This window comes from Rhopalosiphum maidis, chromosome 2 (genome assembly GCF_003676215.2).
Source record: "Rhopalosiphum maidis isolate BTI-1 chromosome 2, ASM367621v3, whole genome shotgun sequence".
NCBI lineage: Eukaryota > Metazoa > Arthropoda > Insecta > Hemiptera > Aphididae > Rhopalosiphum > Rhopalosiphum maidis.
The window spans coordinates 46892730-46912863 of record NC_040878.1 but is presented as its reverse complement, the minus strand read 5'-3'; the positions used below and the strand labels follow the sequence as shown (position 1 = coordinate 46912863).

Genomic DNA, 20134 nt, shown 5'->3' with positions numbered 1-20134 from the left:
ACATTTTTAAGTATTTTTCTGTTAGACACACGAAGAAATCGTCTTTCATACTATCTATAACAGTACTAAAATATCATATATATTATCCTTGATTACATTCGTTTATAAGTTTTCTTAACTTTGCTAGTTTTATATAAATACATAAAATCATTAAGGTTTTATTGTTGATGACTGACAACACCAAATAAAAAATGACTTCGAGTTAAAGTCTCAATCTAGAGTGTTAATATTTTTTTCTATCTCTTCTATTCTTCGACCTTCAGAAGAAGGTTTAAGGTATATAGGTGAATAAATGACTACTGCAAACCAGTAGATATAGTGATAGAACAGAAAGTTACCAAAGTCTTTTTTAAACCCCAACAGAGTCATTAGAAAAGACGCCCTCTCTCTACCACCCTGAAACGAGTTCCCTTGTATTTTTACCCGGTTACCAGGGTGACCGGATATGGGGCGACGACGGAGCGGGGAGATCGATAAAAGGGTCGGGAAAGCCGATTTTGCGCATCTGCCCCGTGGCTGCCTTTCCATCTACTCAGACCGTCGCCGAGCCACAAAGACGTCACATAACATGTAAGTTATTATTATTGTTGTTATTATATTTTAATACGAAAACGTACATTAAATGGTCCTTAACATTATTTTTAAGCCAGATACCTCTTTATCGCTTTACAACGAATAAATCAGTAGTACTATTACATTATTGCATGCATTGTTATCAGTCTTAGATATACAACAGTAAACAATAATGGACACAAACAGTAAAACTGTTGAAATACCATCTTATTGAAATTTATTTTTAATTTTAGTTATTTTCAATATATATATATATGATGTATCTACCTAATATTATTTATTACAAACTTTTAATAATCAACATTTTTCGAACCATTCAGAGCAGTTCATATAATAATCCTGTTATGAATTATTGATCTATTGCTTTAAATATAAATGTATTTAATATATGTATACAGAACAAATTATTTACATTTAACAAAAAAACTAATAAACCATTTATTCCATTTCATGAATTTGAACCTACCAAAAATCTATTAAAGTAATTAAGTATATAACTATGTGGTCTTATGTGTCTATTTTTATGTAAAATATAAGTTATTTTCTTACAAAAGTTGTATATATTTAAAATGTTTGTAATTTCGTTGTATTATTATTATTATTATTATTATTATTTTTTTTTTTAATATTAAGGTTAGGTTATTTTAAGTCATGTTTAATACAAGTAGTTATAACAATTTTGTAGAAGATATTTTTATATTTTTTATTATAATTTATAACTTAAATTTCTGTTACTTATAAAACTACCCTAATTACATATTTTTTACAAGAATAAAATAATTTTCCCAAATATACATTAAAAAACGAAAAAATAATATATAAATCAAACTTTTTAAAATTAATTATCTGAACAATAAATAGAATGATATTCATTATTATAATTTATAAATTGTAAATAATCTTTTATTTTTATTTTGTATGTCATATATTTAATAACAAACTTTTTTTTTAATATAACTCACCACGATTGATGTTTCTAACTTAATTTTTGAGAAATTATAAATTATACTTTTCAATTTTTTTTTTTTATATATTAGCAATTTAATAAATTTCAATGAATAAATTGTTTTAAATATATAACTATAATAATCATATATCTATATGGACTCAAGTACTTAAATACTATTTGAAAAATTTTTGTCTCACTTAACTAACTAAAAGTTTCAATAATTTTAGTTTCTAATACTACCAAAAACATTTATTTTATGCTTCTGGACATAGTTTATCATTTTTTACAACTATGAGTATAATATTTATTTATATAATTACACGGTTTATAATACAAGCACATATTTTTTATCTAATTTGCACATTTATTCATTCCTAGATTTACCTCTAATTATAATACTATTATTATTTATTATTACGATTAATATGTACCTATATCAATAATTAATACTAACGTATATATGTTAACTCATATACATATAATATATACGATATGTATTTTAAAAATACATTTAATTTAAAAAAATACATTTTATTTTATAAATAATGTTTATGATAAACAATTTTTATTCTATGATATCCAATATTATTTTATTTTAGAATTATTATTTAAGATCTATTGTTTAAATTTTGCTACTTAATTCTATAAAAAATATATCTTGAATCTAAACTAAGAACTATCAATAATTTATTAATGTATTTTTATTTATTGATAATTTGCCTTAAAGTTATAATACTATAACTTTTCAGTAACATATATTTTTACATTATTCTAGTGGTATTATTTATTTTGTATGATTTTTCATGATTTGAATATCAATATTTTAATCAAATTAAATAATATTAATTAATACACGTGCAAATTTATTAGTAGGTTATCTAAGTAAAATAATTATATCATCAGTTCTTTTTCAATTGTATACTTATATAGTCAGTAGTAACTGTTATTTTTATGTATACATATATATATATATATATATATATATTTATTTATATAATTATACATTTATACTCAATAATATATTGGCACATATATATGCATGAATAAAAGTAATTTTTATGAAATGAAATCTACGTATTTTATGATTTTAGATCTGATGGTTTATGAAATGCATAGCTTTAATTTATTTATTGGCAGTATCTGCATTTTTATATAAATATAAAACTATAATAACTATCTTTTCAATTAAACAAAATCAATTGTACATACACTTCAACCTCAAAAACTCTTTGGTATTAAATGTTTATTATTTTTTCCTTCGGTTCTTTTAAAGATGACGTCACCAATGCACAATGGTAATCAAAAACTGTCAATCATCTCCCCTACTGTAAGCCGATCGATTGTTTCACCCTTGCAACCTCATTTTTCAATAGTCATTTCACAGGGCAGATAGTAGATAGTATACAATATTATTAGACATATATGTGTAATTTCCGTTTTAAGAAATGTACTCAGAGGGGAAACACAATTTCAAAATGATGTAGACTGTCACAGCAAGTTGATAAATAGAGTTTCACATCAACTACTACTTCAAAAATGCCTAAAGCAATCGTATGGTATAATGGAATTTACCATCTTTGTAATATAGTATGACTTTAAGCAAAACTAAAATATATTTTCAACGTTTTACTTCAGACTTATTGAAAATTATTCCATGCATTTTCAAAATTGTAAAATAAACCTACAGCCAAAGGGAAAATAGTAATAGACTAAATAAAATATAAAAATATATTTTATTTTAAAAGTTAAGAGTTAGAATATTTTTCGTCGCATGAATATAAATATGGTTTTGACATAAAATAAATAATAAAAGTTGAGCGAATTTACGGTATAAATAGAATAACAAATAAAACTATGACAAGATTTTAAATTAGTATTCATTTATTCCTATATCGTACAACAAAATATGAATTACAGTATAAAAATATATCATTTTTACTTAAATTAAACTAAAAAAAGTTTTTAAATGCTACTAGCATTACTTATATTTTTATTTTATTTTGAGAAATTAATTGTTTCATTTGTATTATTAACAGAACACGTCGTCATCATGAAGATTTACTTAATCGGGTCAAGCCTGTGCATAGCCACGATGGCCGCTTGTATGGACATAACCGGCCGTGAATGCGGTGATCTAGGTCCGCCGCCGTCCATACTGGACATGCCACCGCCTCCCATGCCATCATTTTTAGCCGCCGTCCCGAGCGATCAATCTGGCAGCAATGAATCAAACTCGCCAAACAAAGAGATGTTGATGGAAACCAACGAACTGGAACCTGGCAAACCGTGCAAATCCGTGTGCGATACGGATCAAGGGGTGGGATTTGTCGAGTTACCGCAGCAAGGTATGACGTGTGTATGTGTGTGTATGTATATAAAAAAATCCGTCGCTCTGAACATTTTTGAACTTGAAATTCTTCTATTATGTTTGGTTTTAATTTTGAAACAATTTATTTGTTTTTCTATTGTTTTTTATACATGTGTATTATATACTGTGTATTATTTTTGGTCCATAATAAGATAACATTTTTTTGTTTAATTCAAGGTGACCAATCCGAGTTAATTGCCAATTTAATCGATTCGATTAAGCATAATATATTATACTATACAAAAAGTACAAGAGTTTTTAAATATTTATTACAAAACGTCGGTCATTGATACACTAAAACAAAAACTCTTTCCAGGACCTATTATCGAGACATACTCCTGGTGGATGCTGCTATCCACATGTTTGCTCGGAGTGATGCTGGTCGGGACTGTTATATTAGTGGTGATCGTCCGGCTGAGAGAGTGAGTATAGTATACAAATTATTTTTAACATATGTCTAAACGTGTTGACGAGTTTTAAATAGATTTATCTTAATAATTCATGTACGAAATTATATAGACATTATTACCTACAGACCCGTACTCAATGAACGAGAATTGCTATAGATTATATATACTGCTAAGCAATATTTTTATTTGTGAATCATAATAATTAACAGCATCTCTAAAGGCCTATAATAAACACTATAACACGATTTTCAATGAAATCTATACATTATTGTCTTAAGCTACTTATTTTTTATTATTATCACATATATACACGTGATCGACACCGTCCAGTCAGTCTTTGCAGGTTTAAGACATAAGCTAATTTTAAACGATTTTTTCATATTCTGAGACACTTGTCATACGTTTACTCGTTTTGTTTGCAGTAAGAAACGTTGGAACAAATCGGACTTCAGTCCGGAACCAAAGAAGAGTCCCCCACTGTACGACACGATCGACATATCGCCAAAGACGTTTTGGGCTACGTTGTCGCCCACGGGCAACATCGACACGACAGCCACAACTCGGCGACCCGTGCACCACCATCCGCAGACCATAGCCAACCCGAACTTCGAGAACGGCGCTTACTATCCGTACGAGCAGCAACACGAATACCAGCAGATCACCACCATCCGCCGCGCCATACCCGAGTACCAGACCATCAGACCCCACGTGTCGTCACCCACGCGTATCGAACATCCAAACATGCCGCCGTTGAATTTGTATAGGTCGATACGTCGGATTTCGGATTTGGAATCGCCGTGAACCGCCCCTGCGGACGGCGGTCACGTGGTCGCTGATAATCATATTATTATGGATCAATACGATAACGTGTGCGTGCTACGAGTATAATATAATATACCTAATATCCGGCGTGCAGTCTGCACACGACGTATTATATGCATTTTAGTAATCCCGTCGGAGGACGACGACGACAATAATATTATCATGTATATTATAACGTATTTTGAGTTTCGATCGTTTTCCAAAGCCGTCGCCGAACTAGATCGTCTAGACTCTATCGTTCAACATTTTTTTTCGAAATTGCGGAAGTATTCGCATTCACATACATTTATACTCCCCGGTCACCCCCCGAAATCGTTATTATTTGACCACCGCACTCTGTGTATTTGTGTGTATATATTTGACAAAAAAAAAAATCAATAATTCCAAGACGCATACTACTCGTACCATCGTTATTTGTAGTCTGAGTATACCTATAGGCAATAGGTACATGTTATATTATACTAGCTGTATAATATTATGTATAGACGGCTTACTTATATGACGTATCTCTATCTTCCCGAAACTCTAATATTTCTTTTTTCTTTTTCGACGTATAATTTTTTTCATGTCTTCAACGAATTCAATCGTTTGTAATAATCGCACAATACGGTAAACATGACAATAAAAAGAAATGCGTTGCAAGATACATAAATCAGCATACCTTATTGTGCCATCGCCATGTTCAAAATTGAACGACGTTATTTTTTTTTTATTATTTTACAAACCAGTAACTTCCATTATAATATACAACGTGGGGTAAAATGTATACACTGAAAGTGATTTTCATTTTCGAATAGTAGATTTATGTAAACAGTAAACCTTAACATTTTTTTAACCAAAATGAAAACCTTCTATTTTTTATCGATTTCTAACACTAATACTTCAACCAAATTATCTAGTCCTTAAGTTAAATACTATTAGTTTGTTGAAAAATAAGCGAAGAATTTAATTACTATTGATTATTTGATATACTGGAAGACCACCGGGGAGAACACATTTTATTTATTGTTTAAATAATGTAGAAATGAACTAAGATTTCGAATAGGTACGACGATCCTTTACTACACCTGTAATGACTGAAATATTTTTTTATACAGATATCTTTAATCTCTTGTCAATACTTTAACATGCTTATAATTTTCGCCCAAGTTATTTAAGACTTTATATACTCGTAATATTATTTAAAATGACACTTGTAATATTTGTTTTTGCTGTATGTATTCAGCTGTTATACTGTTTTTGTTGATGTTTTATTTGTTTGTTTATTTGTTTATTTTTTTCGTAAATTATATTATCATGTATAAATTTGATATACTTAAAATGAAAACTAATAGTTTTATACGCATAAGATTGTGTATTTATATGTAGATGAATGCAATAAAAAGCATTAATAATTAGTAAATATATTTTTGTTAATATTAACCTAAAGAAAAAAACAGCAAATATTTGAAACGATCGCGTCGGCTGAGAAATACTAAACTACGAAATGGAGTTTATTCCGTACTAAAAAAATAATGAATATATCGTTTACATTACGGGTTATTTTTATATTCTCCAACGGATGTGTATCACGTCAGCAAAAACATTAAATCAAAAATATTGTATATTATACTTGTGTTACTGGAATCGAACACAAATCGTCAATTTTTTTACCGTGTATTCGTTATACGGGTAAATTGGCAGGGTTCTTCCCACAAAGGGCGCCAACGTTTATAAATAGAAACTATCCTACGACAGATACTACACTAGTCTTAGCCACACACATCAGTTACAAACGCACGCAGTTGTCTGCTGACGTGCGTAGTAAACACCCAATAATAAAATGAATACACAAAAGCGTGATACCATTCTACACGACATGAATTCGTGACATAATTACACGTATTTTTCATCCCAAAATATTAATAATATTGTATAATAAATAAAATCGTTTACCAGCGATTTTCCGCGCTCACAACATGAACATACTTTTCCGGAAGAATTTCCAGGCGGAAGGCTCCTCCAAGGAGAGAAGCTATTCCAGTGGCCTGGGCAGGAGGACGACTAGTGGCAACACCAATGCACTGGGAACCGTACGGAGAACCAGAGAATCCAGGTTAGCAGCTGTTGACCGTAATCGATAAGGATTATTATTTAGTTGCCGTCCCACGTACCAATTCACCCCTCGGTATTATAATATATTAACACATCTGTCCATTAGGGTGTTGAAACCGGTTTTTATAACCATGTGAGAGGATTAGAGACAAATTAGGAGTGAAGTAAATTGAATAATAAGGAACAATCTATAACGCTATAATAATAATGACAATGATTTCTCAATATTTGACCTTCCGATAAAATATGCGCAATAATAATAATCATAAAAATAATTATTACTTCAAGTCAACTTACATGTTTTGTATTATTAAATATTTAACTCTACTAAATGAATTAATTTAAATTTTTATTCAAATAAAATAATAATTTATAAATGCATATTTTTGTACAATTATTTGAAACATAATATAGTTTTGATTTGTTGTTTAAATAAAAGAGCTAATCAATATAAAATTCTATAAGTACTTAATAGTACCTACATATTCATAAATTATTATATTTTCAACAATAAATAATACGAAAAGTTTACTTTAATAAAAAAAAGCAATTATTTTAATTAAATCGTAAGTTTTTGACAAAAAAATAAGTTTTAATATTATACCTATGCGCCTGTACCAGTATAGTTAAAAAAATTAAATGACTAAAAGTATTTGTGTTTTAGTATTTAAATATAAATGCGATAATACATTTTAAATATAAAATAATAATCCTCATTTTCTTTTTGACAAAGTCACATAGGTATAAGTTCATGATCCTACATTTTAATTTATTACGATGTTTTTACACTTGTACTTATGTATTTAAAATGCAAATATTAACTTGCGTATTCATATCAGATATTTGTCCCAATCATCATTGTATAATATTTACAATTGAAATAATGCAAGTTAATTTTAATCGTGGATATGGATAATATAACCACAATATTTTCTATCTCATCATAAATGATAAGGTAAGCAGATTTTTTAGAATCTTAAATAGACTTTTGATATTTTAATTTTAAAACAAGTTATGAATGTTTTAAAACTGTGAGTTGTTTGTACGTTTTAAAATACTCATACACCTATTTTAAAATTATAATGTCAAAAAATGGCTATAGGTACTAAATAATATTATTACATTTAAATTTGATTATAGGTCAATTCATTATAATATTAAAAATAACTAAGTTAAATAAATTATTCTGAACATAAAATTAGCTATGTTATACATTATTAAGATATACGCATAATAAATATATATTTTATAAAATACAATTTAAAACTACGTATGCGCAAATATTGAGTTTAAACATCAGTTTTTTCCTCCTCCGCCTCTACAAATGGGTCTAGGGATGCCCCTTACCGGACATGATGTGTTTCACAACTGTCCGTCCGCGTCCAAGCTGATGTTGTGACAATACAGGTGTTCAATGATGATCGACTCGGATCATACTTGCCCGTTTAGGACCCACATACTCCTGGGTCATGCAAACTTCCCACAGGAGTTCGAGGACTTCGTCGGACCACCTTTACTAGCGCAACCAAAACCCACCTCAGCTGTCCCGCTCATACGATGGATCCGAAGGAAACAGTCCACGGGGAAGGCTGAGACAATCGTCACCAACACGCCTCAATTCGCAAATGGCACGGGGACCAGTGCGAGCGCGACCTGCAGTTCGGTCAACAACAATCCAATTGACAAGGTTCGGTGTTTGTTTCGTATATTTAAGAAGACGCCAATCACTAGCATACCTCACACTCATAAATTGTTCGTAAAAACTGTTTCACGTAAAAAAAATCACTCAGACAGCAGTCATAGTTAATAAACCAAAATTTGTACACGTTATACATTCATATTTTGCTATTTTTATTTTATTAGTAGGTATCCTTAATATACAAAAAAAAAAAAATAGTAAAACAAGCAATATTGTCTTTTGTATCATGTATAAATTTGGTCTCTTTAGTATGACTATAGTTATAGTAATTCTTTTTTTTTTTGCTTGAAACTGATTTCCCATATAATCTCATAACTAATCAATACCTACTAATTACTATAGAGCTAGTATGAGACCACATGTAAATTACTTCAAACTAATATTTAAATACCTATACTTGAGAATTAAAATTTAAACTTTTCTCAACATTTCATTAAAATTGCCTACAATAAACCTCTTAAAAAGTGGGTGTGTGGTGCTCTTTAAGTCACTGCAGCAGCAACAGTGATGTATATTATTATAATATTTTACAATATTTACTTACACATTACACAAGATCATCGTGGACATCGCGGTCATAATATACGAAAATGTATCGTATATATACGATACAAACTATATATGAGCCAATATTGAAACACCGAACTTAACATTATGTTTTTCGTTTCAAAACTTTATCCTTTAAACACCTTTAAATATACTTATATATGCCCTGTGGTATATAAAGTCGATAATTTAAATAAATTTTTCATGGAATATGATATTACGCATCAATATCACAATAATGCAAACACTTTTTCGAAAAATTCTATAAATTACATTTATAATGTAAAAGTACAATACAATTTTAATAACATACATGTCTTGACACGACATCCATAAATTGTGGCAATTTGTTATTACATTAGAGTAATAAGTAATCGATTAGTGATTTGCAATTATCTTTTTATTATGTTACTAAATAATTTTGAGAAAAATAATCAATTTATGCTACCGGAAAGCTTCCCCAAGTTTATACTATGATTTGTACAATATATATTCAACTCGATTTTCTAACAAAATAACTCCGACATTATAATTTACATAATCAAATGGCGGTCCGTCGCAAGTAAATAAATATTTGTTATTTTTTTTTTACTTTTTATACTAAAACGGTAGTTCAATAAGCGAATGTCTGCCCTGTATTTTACCGACTCGTCTAGATTATGAAGGTGATTTTCATTCATCTATATTTTTTCATACTTTTATAAAAATAGAAATATTATACATTCATTTTTGTAGTTATTATTTTGTTCATAAAAAAAATGTCCATCTTCAAATTACAACTTTCAGAATTGCAGAGGTCGCCATGGTTCGTATTCTACATTAAACAATCCTACTGGTCCAAACGGTCATAGTACTCTCCATGTTAGAAAAGTCGATTCGGCGAGTATTGCCAATTTGGATAAAGATTGTTTTATTATACCAATCGCTTATTTAGACCGATTTCTACCCGACGGAGTCAACGTACGTGCTTTGCTTATAAATAATTCAACGGTTATTTAAAATGTTGTCACTTATGGCGTCTATACTATTCTAGCTCCCTACGACTCCGAGTCCAAATAAAACCAATGCTCTAAATATGGTCGAAGTAGACGACCCAAAAACTTGCCTTATGTTTCACATGATGACCACGTTGGAACCGATCGATCCTGTTTTAGAATCTCCTTTGTCGGATCCAATGGCCAGACAAACAGCAGCTGCGTGTTCACTACTTACAGAAATAGCAGCCACCAAAGTAGCTTCGGAGGGCATGTTACTGGCAAATTTAGAAAAAGACGGTAATATTCATTTAAGCAGTCAACTAAAAATGTTTAAAGTGTTTAATATATAAAAATTACACGCTTCTGTATATTAGTCCAGATTAACATGCCAACGTGCAGATGTTTTTATATAATCATTATAATCCTTATTTACTGCCTATTTATTTCGAATAATGACCATAATATAATTGAAACTCAGTATTTTTCACGTTTGAAAAATATAAATTCATATTTTTTTAAGAAACTAAAAAATATAATTTTTAAAAAGTACGTTTTATTATATTCTATATTTAATAAAAATTTTGAGCTATTAAATTAACTAAAATTTTACTTGTAGCTAATTTTTGTTTTTAGAATAAAATAAAATGTGTACATGTATACATTTTATTTATTGCACCTACTCGATACATTTTTTTATTGCATATTTTTTATTTCAAACACAGCCGTGTTCCCGTTCATTACGTATTATGTGCTGAATAAGTCTTCGGTGGCCAATCCCCGAGAGGTGGCGGTGAACGTTCGAAATACGACTCTGAAAAAATTCGACCCCCGAGTCATCAAGCACACCACCGATCACACGTTCGACTTATTCACCGAAGTGGCCAATATCGTGTGCCCGCCAATGAGTCAATCAAAAAGGCCTAGAGGTACGCATACAGCTTACATCATATCCGTGTACAAGGTATTCGACGGCGACGACAGTGAAAAGTTCGAGAAACACTGGCTTTATTGGACAGGTATCTATTACCTTTGCGATAATAGAAAATAATGAAATAGCATTGTGCCCGTGCGCCTTTCGTATGCATATATATAACACATACCTAATGTTGAGCGCGGCAATAATTTTAATTTAAAAATACTATGTTGTGTTGACCGTGTGTATTTGAATGTCGACCGACGCGTTTCAGGTGCACGCATGATCTACAACTATCTACCGAAATCCGCCGGTCTAAGAAGAATAACGTTACACAAATCGCAATCGAACGGCGACAAGCAGTACGTGCTGATGTGCGAATGCGCCAATTTGCTACAAGACTTCACGTCCGTCGCCAAGTTACTGCCGGCGCTCAAGGCTAGACTGTGCGGTTGCACTGGAGTGTACCGATCTATATTTATCATTTAATTTTAATAATTAAATATAAATGTATTATAACACGCAATTACCGCAATACAGGTATCTATGGCGTATTTATCCACAAATAATGTTGCGGTAATAACGTAAGCATAATAGAAAAGACGACCGCTGTGTAACGTATATAAATCATATTTTCTAATATAAGTACTCCAAAATGTATACGATATATACCTATACTTACGATACCTCTTCAATGTAATGATATATAAATTATAAGTATTGTTTTACTTATACGACACGCATGTACAAATTAAACGACTATTGTATTTTTTATAATTGAAATTATTAATTATTATTATAGAATTTTACACATTTTACTCGCGTAGACACTATATTGTGTACCTACATGAATAAAATTGGCACGTCGCCGAGTTACCAAGTAGACTGATATTATTAAGTGGGTGTGCGATGACGCCGAATCGAGCATTACAACTCTAGAGAAATAACACTCGGTGATGATAGATACTTACTACACATCTATAATAAGCATGTTGAACTATTTAACTGTTAAGGCTCAAATATATTAAGTGCAATATTTTATCATTTTTGATGATTTAAATAACTAAATGTAGCATTATATTGTTATGACTAAATTAACAGAAAAATTATACGAATATAGTTACACTCTCGAATAAAATATATACTTAAATAACACACGTAAAGTGCATAAGTATTAAAAGTACCTAATACAACTGATACAAATTAATACTCTGTTTTAAAACTGTAACAACCCATACTTCGCGTCAGCAACCTATGCAATATGCATGTATATTGTGTATTGGCTTTAACGCTATGCAAACCTATAGTAGTATAATAGAAAATAATAATATACATTTAAAAAAAAAATCCAAATTTACCAAGTCCCAGCTTAGGAAGTGCTTTGGTCTTAGATTTAACCAATTTGTTAGTCATCAGTCATCATTGTTATAAAAGATATGTTAAAAAATTATAAAAATCGAATAGGTATTTTTGTGTTTTTATACCTACCAATTATACTTGTTACTGTTAAAACAATTGTAAGGATTGACGTGTTTATGTGTAAAACCACATATGTTTGTTGAAATGTGACATGGGCGTTAAAAATCGACAGTCGACCATTTCTTGTTTCTCGGTGATTAATGAGAATGAAGTCATAAAGTCTTCTTCGACTCCTCCTTTATGGGGTGGTTACCTAATAGAAAGTTACAAAAGATTTATGACTTATGTTACATTTGCACGGTATTGTACATATATAATATATATATATACACGTATACTCATTCCTTTTGTGCATAACAAATGATTTATCACAATAATATGTCTTCAAATAGCAAGAAAAACATCTAAATTCACAATATTAGACGAGAATAAAAAGAAAAATGTTTGCGAATCACGTTAGATAAATATGGTTTAGAGTTAGACGATTCCATGTAGGCTCTATTTCAATAGGTGATACTATCCAAACAAATGATTGAAACAAATGTATTCAGACATTTAGTTTCACAGTGCTACTATTTTTAAATTTACGACGAAATCAATTTTTGTTTACTCATTTTATTTAATACAATTATTCTCTCCCTCTCATTTTTTTTAAAATTATTTAAACCTATTTTAAATCGATTATGTCGGTGGCTTAGAGCAATATTACTCTTAAATAAACTTAATTATAGCTTAATTTATAATATGCAGTTTAATAAAGAATGAATAGTAAATACCTTCTGAGTTATAATAAATATTGGCGGACAATGGAAAAAATTCAGCACAACAAATTTATTTAACCACAGTACTCAAATTGTTTTCGTCGTAGACATATTTAATAATTTTTTTAAGATATAAAATATAAATACATGCTTATTTGAAGTTTTACAGAACATATTATGTCACCCTCAAATTAATAATTATAAAATACTCATATTTTTAATAGTTTGTATACAGTAAAAACACCATATTACAGTATATTTTATATTTTTTTTATAATATACATAAATGGATAAATATATAAGAATACTATCTAGGACAAATGGACGTAGCCGTTTGGACAATTATAATAAGTCAAAACTGAATATAAAATATTTAAATATAAAAATTATTCATTATATAAAATACTAAAATTAAAAATATATCTTAAATAAATGTTTTATCATAATTAGGGTTTTAAAATTTCATGAAGTTTTTATGAAATATTTCATTTCAATGAAAAATAAAATATAAATTATTATATCTTTAAGTTTATAATCACGTAAACTTGCAAGTGAACATTTTTAAAGTTGTGTGAAATAAAGAAAATATGTATAATAATAATAACCAATAAGGATCTAATTAATAATACAAGTGTGAAATAATAAATTTTAGGGCTCGGAAGTTGTTGTATTTACGTTTTTTGTTTTTGGACTATTTGATTAGTGAACTAAAAATCTTTTTCCAGACACTACGAAAAAAATATCAAAAATTAGAGCATATTTACAATCAATATTTTCTGTGTATAATCAATATATTATTTATAATCAACTATAACCGAACACGTTTAAAAGAAGAAAAAATATTTTTCAATATTTCATTGAAATATTTCAAAAAGAGTGAAATTTTCAAGTGAAATATTTCAAATTTAAAACCTTAATTATAATAGGTAGTAGGTACGCCAATTTAATTAAAATACATTTTCAAAAAAAGTTATTTATAAGCGTTATTTGTAACCTACCAATAAATACTCAATAATTAATAAACTATATCGTCTGATAATTTTTCACTAATAATTGGATTAATCTTATACATAAAAAAAAACAAATCGCAGAGACGCGGACGAAAAGTCGGAGACAAAAAGTCCGTTTTAAAAAAAGTTGGATCAGAAAAAATCCGGTTTCAGTTTTTATAGCCGGACAAAAAGTCCAAAAATACAAAAATATTTTATATAATTAATATTTATTTTAAATATTTAAAAATTTAAAAATGTTTGTACACATATTACCTATATATTATTATATTTTCGTATAACTAACAAAAATATAACGGGAATCCACTATATCAGGGGTCGGGAACCTGCGGCTCTTTGGATAATTATTAATTATCAATTGAGATCCGTAAAATATAAATTGTATTATACCTGCGTTATTATAGTGATAAATAATAATTTATACACCACAATTAAAAAAAAAAGGTTGTTCAAACCTATGTGGCTCCCTGGATATCATAGTTTTGTAATTATTTGAAAAAATGGCTCTTACCTACGAAAAGGTTCCCGATTCCTGCACTATATAGTTAGGTATATATAGTAAATACTAATTATTAGTAATGACAAATTTATATTTTTTACTATACTTACTATTTTTTTCAATTTTAGTTTAGTTGACGTGTTTATAAATAAAATAAAATACATTTTTTGAAACGATTTAGTTACAAATAAATTTTGATATTGTTGTTCCCAGTTGCGGATTTAAGGGGGGGGCCGAAGGGCATTGCCCCCCACCTTATTGGCATAAGTTAAATACACATTTAAAAGTATCGTCTAATTGTATGTACTTGTTAATTACTGAAAAAATTTAAGATTCACGTTTTGGACTATGGGCCTCACGTACATATTAAAATTAATTAAAATTAGAAAATAGAAAAATATTTATATAATAATATAATGTATTAATGTGTATAATATATAATGTCTACAAACGTTTTTAAATTTTTAAAATAAATATTAATTATATTGGAGTGATTTAAATATTTTGTATTTTCGGACTTTTAGTTCAACTTTTTTTAAAACTGACTTTTTGACCGATTACCAAAAAAAAACCTATGGAAACATTGGAAACATGCAAGACAAATTATCTAAAATATGTGATGATGGCTTAACACAACGGTTTTTTATGCAAATTGAGTTATTTATACTGTGCGCCTAAACTAAATTTCTTTCAAATTTAAATTATTAATATTGAAGTTGTAGGAGCCTAGGAAAGTTAAAAATCGTCTTAATTTCACCTATGTTGACGGTTATAACGAAACATTTTGTACTTCGGTTGATGTCACAGCGTGGCTTATCTCACTCCTAAAATTTCATAATTGCTAAATGAGGCAACCTGTATAATCTATTAACCTTGAGGATAGGGTAGGTAATACCACGATTAAAGATATAATTAATATATTATTCTATACAAAATACAATTAATTAAATTGATGTCACTGCTGGATCACTGGTAATTATGGTATCAGATGTGTTATCATTTTTCGGACAACTGCACTATAGACGTAATACTCTATGAACTGCACCAGATTTTGTGCTGTTATCTACTTTAATTATAATCAATTGATAACAGCATATGTTTATAACAAATATTATTATCTGTTAATATTAATATCTTAAATGGTGGACTGTGATTGAAATTATAGCCAGAATTATGTGGAGGTTAAAATATTGAATTATTGTAAAAAAAATGATATATGGCTAATACTTAATAATAAATGTAAATTAAATGAACAATTATTAACGTGCTTAAAATTCGAGCGTGTTGCATCATCGCAAGAATTAGTAATTACGACTATTGCAGTTACAAAGAAGACAACCAAATTACTCACCGATACAGTTTGTAGTTATTTACATACTAAAATAAATACAATACCATATCCATTATCTTATTAATACTCAATAGACTTGTTGTAAGACGTACAATAATTTGTATCAAGATGATGCGCTATGATGAAGGTGAACTCACAGACCATAGGCCGTGTGCAGGCATTAGAGCGGATCTCAAAATGTGTTTGTTGGAATCAGACTGTTGTAAAATAGTAAATAATTAATTTTGTCCTGTACAAAGTCCTAATGTTGTAATGGGTATTAATTATAATTTTTAGGAAAGAAAGTTGCCCAAAGACTGCTTGAAAGAAAAAAAATGTCCACCAGAATGTTTGGCATTACAAAATACATTTTTTGAATGCAAGAGATCACTTGTAAGTGATAAGTTGATTTAGTTAAATAGATAATATTTTGTAACCAAATTCGAATAACTTATATTAATATAGTTATTAGTAGGTATTGGTTTTTATAACATTTGAAATTAGATAAGTATATTTTATAATTTTTCTTTAAATAATGTGAAATAAATGTGCTAAAATATTTAATTAAAATGATAGAATATGAAAAAAAAAATTAATTAAATAGCTAATTTATTACACACTTCACAAATTTAAAAATGTTCTATCTATCATTAAGAACTTTGAATCAAATTTCTAAAAACTTAATGAATCTAGCAATATATCATTCTAATAATTTGGATTTTATAGTATGCAATTGGTAACAGTTTAAAAACAAATTTATTAATTTATTTGACTGTTAATTCTTAAAATATGATCAATTTTTAATTAAAAAACAAGTAAAAATGCAAAAATATCTCAGTTTCAAAAATAGCCTACTAATTGCAAAATATGCAACATCTTGTGTCATGGAACTAATTTTATACTTACACATTAATTATTATCAAGCTTATTATATAAATTATAAAGTATTAAATGCTAGTAAATCTTTCCTGTTTAAAAATACTACAATACATTAATTATTGCATTGCTAAATAATCATAGGTTTATTAATATTGACTATCAAATGTATTTTGCTTAGAAGTATAATTGTAATAATTGTAACTGTAATATCTATTTTTAAACTATATTTGTAAAATCATAACTATTATATTTTTATGCTATACTAATATCTAATATTTAAATAATTTTAATTCAGTTGGACAACAGACAGCGATTCAGAGGAAGAAAAGGCTACTAACAATGTATATGATATATAAATTTCAAGAGGTGAAGACTTTCTCTGATATTTATATATATTGTAGTTATTTTCATTTCAGTTGTTAAAAATAAAGTTATTCAAAATTAGTTTTTACACTTTAATTTGTATAGATTTTATTAACAAAACATTAAAAATATTAAAAATATACAAGTTATTAAAAAAATTATATTTTGTATAAATAAATAAATACATATAAAACAATACATTTATAGGGATATAAATTATTTCTAGTCTCACTAAGTCATTATTTTCTTTTAAAACTCCACAATTCTTTAGCTACATTCTTTTGTCTATCAGTTCCCAATTCATTTACAAATGGAACAATGTCTAACAATATATTTTTTGGAGATTCATGTACATCATCAAACCATCCTTTAATATCCTTATACATTTGTATATCATTAGTATATTGGAAATGTTTAGGCTTAACAATAGGTCTAAATGTTTTGATGGGTTTTTCATTTGCCAACATTAATCCTCTGACAGCTACTGATAATGATGACAAACTAATATCATATATAGAAACACCAAACATAAAATCTGAACTTAGCATTACATCAGCGGTACTGATTGCATCAGCTCCTTTGCAAATATCAGTTAAACTCGAGAAGCGAGTTAAATAGTTTTCTTGAAGAAACCCCAAAACTGTACTTGGTTGCATTGCAAAATTTTCAACCAGGTTATCAGGGTTATGAGTAAATTTAAATTTGAGTGGCGAGTTAATCACCTCTCTCTTTGGATATATAACACGACCGACAGAATGAAATAAATCTAGGCTCTGATCCATTGAAGCAATAGAACACTTTTTACTGATTTTGTTTTGGACGTTCATACAAGTAAAACTTAAATTTAATATTGATGCTCTCAGATCCCCGTTAGTCTCATCATATATAGCATTCATTTCTGTAGAATTAGGTATCCTTAATAATTTATTCTTCTGTTGTTCAGATTTGACAATTTGTTCCAATACAGACAGGACAGATTTTCTAGTGATTGGGTTGAATTTAATTTGTTGCACTTTCAATTTTTCTGAGATTTCTGTAGAAAATAGATCACGTATAATTTTCTCATTGTTAATTATAAACACAATTGGAAATTGTGAGAGTGCATTAAAACGCATCATAATATCATGAAACTCATCTGGTTTATCTAGAAAAATATTAGGAATATCTTTAATCAACAAAAATTGACTATTAGAAACACCACATTTTAAACTACGGTATCTTGTTGCACCCCAAATAAAATCTTGGAACTTGTCTTGTATATTTTGGTAACAATAACTGTTAGTGCATTGATCATAAATTGGTTCAGTAGTCATAGGGGTTATCCATTCTAAACAAATGAAACCACACTGTTTGGCAATCACTTTCACTGCAGTTGCTTTAGCACATCCCGTTGGTCCAGTAACAAGTAAGATTTTACTTTTAATCAACAAATTGCTATTTACATTTTCAAACCAATATTTTACTTCTTTTACTTTACCATTATGTATAGCTAATTTAGAAACAGACTGAGGAGTGTAAATAGTACACCAATCAGAATTTTTATTTTCACTTTGAGAAAGAGGCCTTTTTTTACTAGATTGCTTCAATAACTTTATTGTTGATGGAATCTCTTCAAAAGATGGTTTAATCCATGCTTTTTTTTCAGGACTCATTATCTAAGAAATTAAATTTAAAATTTCAATATTTTGTAAAACAATAATTAAATCAATATTTTAATAATAATAAATAACACTGAATTAAGATGAATAAATATACATTTGTGTTTTAATCTTAAAATAATTAAAACAGTTAATTAATCTAAAATAAAGAGACTAATACTTACCGTTTTCAAATTTGTAAATCCAAAAATAACGTAGCTGGTGGATAATGAATACTATTGTTTATCATCAAATAATTTTGATTAAAAATACTAATAAATAGATTAATTAATTAGAATTAAAAAATAAGTAATAATCATTGGATTACTTTAAAAATCATACTTAATAATTTAAAACTTGGAATCATTTTAATATATATGTTATCATCATGCAGTACCTGTTAAAATATTGTTATCAATACCGATACTGATGTTATTATCACAAAATAATTGTTCCTTGTTATTACTTGTCTATTAGTATGAAGATTAGAGATCTTAAAATATCTCTAATCTTCATGCTTATTAGCATAGATCACAGATAAAAAGAATAAATTTATTCTATAAATCAGCTGTGGTTATTAGCACCACAATTTTATTAAAGATTATCTTTAATCGTGATTAGCACTTAGATAGTAAGATATCTTAGTTGTTAGATCGTTAGATGATAATTACCGTATTTATTACTTATTATTATAATATTACTTTATAGCATTTTATCCATTTTTTTATTTTCATTTTATCATTAAACCTCAGTTCATGCTTTGTAGTAGGTATATAACATAACCACGAATATAGGTCTATAGTATAAAGATAATCGGTATTGATTAGGATACCGATTTGAAGATCTAATTCATATCAAAATTAAATAAGGTACTAAATTCCTAAA

General features: G+C 28.2%; 4 protein-coding genes across 8 annotated transcripts; 3 read left to right on the top strand and 1 right to left on the bottom strand.

The window, feature by feature from the left end:
• The first annotated feature begins 515 nt into the window (after positions 1 to 515).
• Positions 516 to 6422, top strand: LOC113552364. 2 transcript variants are annotated; one of them, XM_026955229.1, is made up of 5 exons: positions 516 to 570; positions 3559 to 3867; positions 4068 to 4136; positions 4207 to 4312; positions 4723 to 6422. In XM_026955229.1, exons 2-5 carry the CDS (start codon positions 3573 to 3575, stop codon positions 5099 to 5101), a joined length of 849 nt encoding a protein of 282 aa, XP_026811030.1. In that variant the 5' UTR covers positions 516 to 570; positions 3559 to 3572; the 3' UTR covers positions 5102 to 6422. The 2 variants fall into 2 exon arrangements, with proteins under 2 accessions (XP_026811030.1, XP_026811031.1); XM_026955230.1 differs by lacking the exons at positions 516 to 570; positions 4068 to 4136 and having other exon boundaries at positions 3573 to 3867; positions 4723 to 5101.
• A 461-nt stretch (positions 6423 to 6883) lies between these two features.
• On the top strand, positions 6884 to 12117 carry LOC113552796. Of its 2 annotated transcripts, none has more exons than XM_026955732.1 (6): positions 6884 to 7217; positions 8666 to 8903; positions 10248 to 10421; positions 10495 to 10735; positions 11161 to 11454; positions 11626 to 12117. In XM_026955732.1, the coding sequence occupies exons 1-6, from the start codon at positions 7081 to 7083 to the stop codon at positions 11838 to 11840; spliced, it is 1299 nt and encodes a 432-aa protein (XP_026811533.1). In that variant the 5' UTR covers positions 6884 to 7080; the 3' UTR covers positions 11841 to 12117. The 2 variants fall into 2 exon arrangements, with proteins under 2 accessions (XP_026811533.1, XP_026811532.1); XM_026955731.1 differs by having other exon boundaries at positions 8624 to 8903.
• A 4073-nt stretch (positions 12118 to 16190) lies between these two features.
• Positions 16191 to 17693, top strand: LOC113554125 (cytochrome c oxidase assembly factor 5). 3 transcript variants are annotated; one of them, XM_026957830.1, is made up of 4 exons: positions 16191 to 16398; positions 16466 to 16601; positions 16668 to 16763; positions 17545 to 17693. In XM_026957830.1, exons 2-4 carry the CDS (start codon positions 16500 to 16502, stop codon positions 17584 to 17586), a joined length of 240 nt encoding a protein of 79 aa, XP_026813631.1. In that variant the 5' UTR covers positions 16191 to 16398; positions 16466 to 16499; the 3' UTR covers positions 17587 to 17693. The 3 variants fall into 3 exon arrangements, with proteins under 3 accessions (XP_026813631.1, XP_026813630.1, XP_026813629.1); XM_026957829.1 differs by having other exon boundaries at positions 16191 to 16402; XM_026957828.1 differs by having other exon boundaries at positions 16191 to 16601.
• A 110-nt stretch (positions 17694 to 17803) lies between these two features.
• On the bottom strand, positions 17804 to 19765 carry LOC113552491 (cell cycle checkpoint protein RAD17). Its single transcript, XM_026955363.1, has 3 exons — positions 19716 to 19765; positions 19435 to 19468; positions 17804 to 19267 (listed from the first exon to the last, which is right to left on the bottom strand). Exons 1-3 carry the CDS (start codon positions 19763 to 19765, stop codon positions 17852 to 17854), a joined length of 1500 nt encoding a protein of 499 aa, XP_026811164.1. The 3' UTR covers positions 17804 to 17851.
• Positions 19766 to 20134: the final 369 nt, after the last annotated feature.